Here is a 7425-nt window from a genome sequence, read left to right on the forward strand (position 1 = left end):
ATATTATTTTATCAATCAAACATGAATTTCTTTTTGCTGGAAATATTTTTTAATGCATTCAGACAATTGTGAAACCATTATAATATAAAAATATTTTGTTATCAATTAGATTCATTTTTCAACACATTCTAATGCCCGAAAATTTGCCGCAATGGTGCGTCATAAAGCCTTGGCTGGGGCCACTATTTTATTTGGAGACCTCTTAATTGGCCCGTAGGATCAATTGGCAACCTCCAGCCGTCGAGGCCGTAGCACAGTTTGACAGCTCAGATAAAATCTGAATTATGACGAAACTAGAGTGTTTTTGTTTATTTTTTTTTGTGAATATGGTAGAAATGAAAAATTTAGTAGTACGGATCATCTATAATATCACAAATTTTGGACCGTTCGATCAAAATCCGGCCCGAATTAGAATGTACAAGGCCCTTTAATGTCCTTGCCAAAGCAGATTGGACAGTTCAGATCTAACCTCAAAATTCAAGTTAAACTGAGGTGATATGAATTCTAGACAAGAATTCTGCATTAATTAAGGAGGATCTTTAAACTGATAAAAAATTTCTTCTTCTCAAACAATTTTGCATTAGTTTAAGATATTTAATGGAGGAAATCCAAAAACATGAACAAGCTACAGGTAGTTAAACAAGGATGGAAATTAATATATTAAGAAGTTAATTAGCAAACAACTTCTGAGGAGCGTGAAAAAGGTCTCTGCGACAAAACAAAACAAAATCCCTTCCCTCTAAATCCTATTAGCCATATTTTAAGGAGAAGGAAAGAGACCGATTTCACGTTTTCTATTACAGATCTAAACTACTTCCAAAAAAAGAGAAATGAACTAATGCATCCTATCTTCTTCCCCTTGAAACAAAATACCACCACTTCCCCTAGCTACCATCTGGTAAACTTCATGCATCAGTCCAGGCTGCGAAAACCGGCAAATGTGCAATGGAAACAGCTTGCCTGGCTTGTGCAGAAGGCATCCATTGGTTTAATGGCGCCGGTTCAATGACCTTAGACATAGGTTTAGAAAACAACATAGCTAGCCCACCACCTCTTTCAGGGCTCCCGTCACCATTGTGGCATCCATTGGCCAAATTTACCTCACTACCCTCATCCGCAACTCGAGTCTGGTTTGGATTCGGGTTTACCAGAAACGATCCCACCCGACTCTCACCCAAATCTGAAACTGTCTGGTTCATGTCATGGTTTTTGTTAGAGGTTTCCTCGTTGCATGGTAAAGCCAGATCTTGGTTGTTCTCGGTCTGCTGGGTTAGTGAACCGTTGCATGGGGATTCTTGGGTTTTTGTACGGCGAGCCAGCTCACCAGGTAGAAGCGTGGTACTAGCCATGATCTTGTTGACATCGTAGCGGGTAATGTCAAAGTTTGTCACTGCATTTAATCCACGGAATTTTATAGCAGCTATGTCATATGCCTCAGCTGCTTCCTCTTGCGTACCTATTAATTTATTATGTTAATTTATTGTCATAAAATTGATTAATGCTGTGATGGAAGACTAAATTAACTAAATTAGTTAGTGATCAATAGTAAGTTCTGACAAACCAAAAACAATGATTCCAAAAGCTGAATACTTTTAATAATTTGTAGCAAACTTTAGTACGTGAAGACCATGGTAAACGGTCAAACAAAGGCTTTGAGGCTACTGTTTGAAATCAGCCTTATAAAAGGGCATGCATAAGGTGTATACAACTTTAGGATAAAGTTTCATGCAATATATCAAAAGCATGAAGCTTGGCAGTGAGACATTCTTTCTTTGAAAGGAGCATGAGAAATCATTAGGCTAAGGTTTTATGATTGTGAAAGGACATATATTCCTAGTTACATAACAAGGTCATGGTTTTCAAGACAGAAGCATGCAGATTACGCACAAAGGTGTTTGTTAAAGATATATATGTAGTTCCTAAATTTCATTTGATCTTACGCCTTATTCTATTTTCTTTTTCTAACTACAAAGATAATCATGCAATGAATTATCACATTATTACAACTTACTAAATGTCCCAAGATAAAGGTCCTTGTTTCCTGATACCCTCCCAATTCGCGCTTGCCACCTCCCATGCTGGTGATGCCTTATAAAGAAAAACACACCATATGTTCAAGTTCAATAAGAGCAAATATTATGAATATATTTGATTAACTGTATTTATCATATATATATATATATATCAAACCTTGTTACTCCTCTATAAATTGAGGCCCCACGTGAGAATCCGCTACTCTTCCTGCATGCAAAAATAAATTTGTTTATATAAATATATAATAAACATAAATATGCCAAGTTGTGAATTTAACAATATCAAAATCATTTTTGATACTTAGCAATGATGCATGCAGAAGGTATACCTCCTAAGGTGGGCAACATACTCTTGCCTGCTCATGTTCTTCATCTCTTCCAATTCATCCTGATAATCCTCTATCTGTAATTAGTAAAAGTAAAAGTATGATAGAGCATTAATTATTGTGCAAAAGTAAAGAAGAACATTTGCATTTACTTTGCAAAAAAAAAAAAAACATTTGCATTCAAGTCCACATAATATTAATTAATGCTGAAACCAGACATTGCTTACAGGGAAGTTAATGTGAGTAGAAGGCCCCCAGTATTTCAGGGCTGCCAGATCATATGCTCTAGCAGCCTTTTCTTCCATATCATAACCTCCTATCAATTAATAAGTCATGCACATTCCTCTATTAATTAGCATGTACTACTTTTCACATGCAACATATGTATCTTAAATAAATTGTTAGATATGAAAAGGTGCAAACTGCGAAGTCTTACCAAGATAAACTGCAAGGAGCACATATTTATTTCATCCGTGATTAGCATCCCCATGCAAAACCATTAAAGAAAGAAAGAAAGAGAGAAAGGATTAAATAAGACTACCAGACGATCGACCACAAGTCCACAAGCTTTTAAGGAGGAAGGAATATAGTAATATTTTATTGCCTTCTCATGTGTTAATGGTGGAATAACAATTATTAGTAATTAATATATGATATAAATTAATTAAGGTAGCTTTAGCTTATACCTTGTCTCCCCTTCCTTGTCTGGCCTTCTTTCTTGCAACTATTGTCCCACAGATGTGCTTCATACCTTCCTGTCCATCTATGCCTATCAAAAAATAAACAAAATATGTCACACAGATAAGCCTAAAGCAAAAGTTGCTACTTGCTACCCCAGCTGTGTGAAAAGGAAATAATAAATTAAGTTCAATCATACTCTATCTACTATCTACCACTACATTACATGAAATGAGATGAGAAAGATAAGCTCTGAATCATTGATTTTATTTCCCATACCTTGTAACACCTCTGTACTGAGAGGTTCTCTGACCAAAGGTGTCAATAGACTTCCTATGCACCGGTTGCTTCTGACTACCCTTATCACTTCCCCTCTTTCTACTAATTCCATCTACTGCCATGTTGTATTCACTTCCCGTAGATTGACTTACACCATTTTGCATGGCAGTGACGCAGCTCGACTGAGAACCAGAACTCATGGAGAGGCTTAGTGAATGCAAATCACCATAACCCACAGAACCCCAGTTCTTGTAAGTCGACATCACCTCATTCGCACCAATCGGTTCTTCGACAAGAGAGGTATGATACATCTCAGGAGGTGCGAGCATGGTGCAAACCCCCTCTTGCAATGGCTGGAAATATTGGACATGGTGGTGGTGTTCTGGTCCTCCATGGTGCTCACTATAATACATGCTATCTAGACTAAGTGCCATGGCTTCTCTTTCATTGGCCCCACCGTACTGATTGTGGGTCCCTCCCAAGAAATCTTCTAACTTCGGTGACGGCGATGGCACCATCCCTTGAAAATAAACAGATTGGAACAAATGGATAACAACGACTTTTTTGTTTTGAAGCTAAAAACAGAACATGATGAAAAATCATTAATACAAACCTTGTTCTTGATCAGGTCTGGAGAGAGCCTCCATGATGCAAAGAGAACCGTCGGATTTGAGAGGCATAGAGGAGATGTGGGAATAATAGGTTGCATTCGCGTCTCCAAAGCCATAGCAGAGAGAAGGGGTAACTGAAGAGCTGTATGGCAAGAATGAAGGAGGAGGTGAGGAGAGAGAGGTGTTAATGGATTGGTGGGTTTGTGCGTGAGAGTGTGCGTGGTGGGTTTGATCGTTGGTTTGGTTGGACTCCATTGATGTCATTTGAGGAGAGAGAGAGAAACCCAACCAGTTGTTGTTGGTGTTGTTGTTATTATTATTAGCACTGATAGACTTCATCTTCTACTACTAATGTGAGATTGAACAGAGGTGAGAGAGGAGCGTATCAATCATTGGAGAGTACAAGAGCTAATGATGCACAAGCACCATTGTTGTATTGTTTTCTCTCTCCTTGCCTTTGGGTTTTGTGTTCAAACTTCAAACTTGAACCCCTTGGCTTTGGGATATGTTGTTTGGCAGAGAAAGAGAAAGAGAGAAGAAGAGAGAGGAAAAGCACCAGAGAGAATGAGAATGAGTATGCGAGTGTGTGTGTGTTTGTCCCTTTAAACTAAGCAAAAAGAATGAGTTCCCCTAGAGAAATGCTGGATAAAATGCCTCCTATGGGGATCTGTGTACTGAGAAAGACATCCATCCCTGATCCCCTCTTTCTCTCTCTTCTTACTTAACCATGTTTTCCCTTTTCTTTTCTTTTCTTTTTTTGTTAAAACCACCTTAAACCTTAATAAAGCATTACTGTTACTGCTACTGAGATTAGAAAAGGGTTGCTCTTTCTTTGTGATCTTTTGGTTTAAGTCAATACATAAATATAATAGGTTAAGAATCTGAACTAGCTTGGAAGTTGGAACCTAATTAAATAACTAAATAAATATTGATTTCAACGCCTTCCTCTGTATGATTAACTTAGGTAGGGACAAGTTAGAAGGCAATAATATAATCAACTTAGGTAGTTGCAAAATATCATATGTAAATCTTCAAAAATTAAAGGGAAAATTGGGCCTCCATATTTGAATCTGCATAGATTATACAAGTAAATAATTCAGTTTAATTTGTAACGTTGCATAGGAATAGGAATAGGATAGAACTTAGAAGCATGTTTATCTTGAAACTTAATTTGTACTAGAGCCTCATTTATTTTTGTTTTTCTTTTTCTATAATTTTTTAAGAGGGATAGGGGCAAGAATACTGCATAAGTAGTCACTTCACAACAGTTATAGCTCTGTACGTCTACAATGCCAACTGAAAAAGGATCTAATTTAAGTCCATCTTGTGTTTCCACTGTATAGTGTTTATTTATTATGTCTCAAAGCCAAAGGCCCACCCTCTCTTCTCTCCTCTTCTCTAGCGTAGCATTAGCATAGCACCTTTAATTTCTTTAATTAAAAAACACTTCTCTTTTGTGTTTATTTCTCATCTACTATTAAGTATTAACTATCTATGGATATATTTTTCTGGAGTAAAAAACACCAGAGAAACAAGATGTTGCAGAATCTTGCAAGTTAAAGTTAATTTTGTTTCGGTCAAGTTTCAGGTACTAGCTAGTGTAGTGTAAGATTTGGGACTCCGAGATATTTCATGGGTGGTAGATATTTGTGTAAAATAAAAATGTTCCTGGTCCTGGTCCTGGTCCTGGAGGCATTTAAGGGGAAAAATAGATGCAAGATGGCCCAAGCGGCCAAGCCAAGGTATGGATTAATGGAAGGAGACTATTTATTTCTCATCATAAAGAGAAGTGAGAAGTGAGAACACATAAATAAATAAAGAGGTACAATACAAAGGTTGAAAAAGGAATTGTTTGGTAATAAAATAATAGGAGATTGCAATGGCAACAAAGAAAAATTTGAATGCAGTCAAACAGCTGCAGACAAAAAAGAAAGAGGTGGGTCAAGAGGATATGTGCTCCCTCCTTAGGTTCCATGAATGATGTGTAAGTGTAAGTGTAAGTGTAAGCAAGCAAACAGAGATATTAAATAAAATAAAAAATAAGCTGTTCATACTGTGACTGTCTACATTTATCTCTTTCTACTTCACTCCCTACAAGCCAAAAAATATATGTTATTTTTTCTGCTTTATGTCTGATAGACTGATACCCATAGTCTCTATCTTCTTTTTTTTCTTTTTTCTTTTTTCTTTCTTTTATCAGGATAAATTTGTCTTCACTCGCCAGTCGCCACTATTATTTATGCTATTTTCCTTGTTGGAGGGATCAGGGATACATTACATTCAAAATAATTTATTTGAGAATTTAATAAGGGCTAAACGGTATATTTATATATATTTTTTAATTTGAATAACATGTTGATGTATATCCAATCAATTATATACGTCATGTGTTAAACAAGCCATTTAAAAAAATTAAAAATTGAATGTTACTATTTAGTACTTAGTCAATATACAAAACAATTTATAAATTGCCTCCATCCAAAAGGATATTCGTTTCCTTCCCCAAAAGGATAAATTTTGTGAGAGTTAACTTTTAACTATTTTTTTTTTAATCGAGTTTTGTTCATTCACCTTTGATTTATCTGATCCAATCAATCAAATTAATTCCTCATTTGATGGATTCACTATCTCAATTTTAAAGTATAAAGTAACCGAAATTATAAAATTACTTTATAAAATATTCTTCTGATTTATTCATTAATAATTTAATAAATTATACATGATATCAACTTTTGGTCTTGTAATAAAGATAATGATTTCCGTGTAATTCAGATAAAATCTTTTATGGATATTAAAACAATTGAGTTGTTTGACCCCAACTTTATTAAAATAAAACTAATAAGCTACACATGAAAGATTTAACCTTGAAATTTCATATAATTCCATTTCTAAATTGTAAATTAAATTCTCAAAATCTATAAAATTAAACAGATCACTTTCCAATAATTGCCATTGTAAATAATCAAATTTAGAGAACTAGTCTTTGATTTAGTAACTAAAGATAACACTCTCTGAGTGAGAGGTTGCGGGTTAAAAAAAGAATATATATGAGGTCTTTTATAGAAATTAAATAGAAGTATCCATTAATTCATAATTGGATGGATGGAGTAATAGGGATTCAGGTGATCGATCTGCACCTCAAAGATTGCAATTTGTTTCTACTTTCTAGTGAAGCTGCATGATAGTTACTCCAACCGCCAACATATAATATATAATTAAGTTTAATTTGTACGAATATTTAGAACTATTATTTATTTTTCATCAACCTGGCAAGTTAAACATTTTATTCTAATTTTTTTTTTAATTTTTCGACAATTTTAATTAGAATGGCCAAGAATCAAATCAAAAGCTCAAATTAATTAATTAATTAATTATTAGAATTGCTGAAAAAATAAACACACCAATTCTCAAGTATACTTAAATCAAAAGTTCAAATTCATTATTAATTAGAAGTTCGACACGAATTATCTTACGTAGTCAGTTTAAACTCGTTTTAAC

At 34.8% G+C, this 7425-nt stretch overlaps 1 protein-coding gene across 1 annotated transcript; it reads right to left on the reverse strand.

Annotated features, from left to right (window-relative positions):
- Nucleotides 1–642: 642 nt before the first annotated feature.
- On the reverse strand, nucleotides 643–4623 carry ANT (Integrase-type DNA-binding superfamily protein). The gene is made up of 9 exons (XM_078323770.1): nucleotides 3930–4623; nucleotides 3317–3836; nucleotides 3046–3128; nucleotides 2796–2804; nucleotides 2587–2675; nucleotides 2363–2436; nucleotides 2191–2241; nucleotides 2012–2088; nucleotides 643–1456 (listed from the first exon to the last, which is right to left on the reverse strand). Exons 1-9 carry the CDS (start codon nucleotides 4264–4266, stop codon nucleotides 906–908), a joined length of 1791 nt encoding a protein of 596 aa, XP_078179896.1. The 5' UTR covers nucleotides 4267–4623; the 3' UTR covers nucleotides 643–905.
- Between the last annotated feature and the right edge of the window lie 2802 nt (nucleotides 4624–7425).

Source organism: Carex rostrata, chromosome 22 (assembly GCF_964058835.1).
Source record: "Carex rostrata chromosome 22, lpCarRost1.2, whole genome shotgun sequence".
NCBI classification, from domain to species: Eukaryota; Viridiplantae; Streptophyta; class Magnoliopsida; order Poales; family Cyperaceae; genus Carex; species Carex rostrata.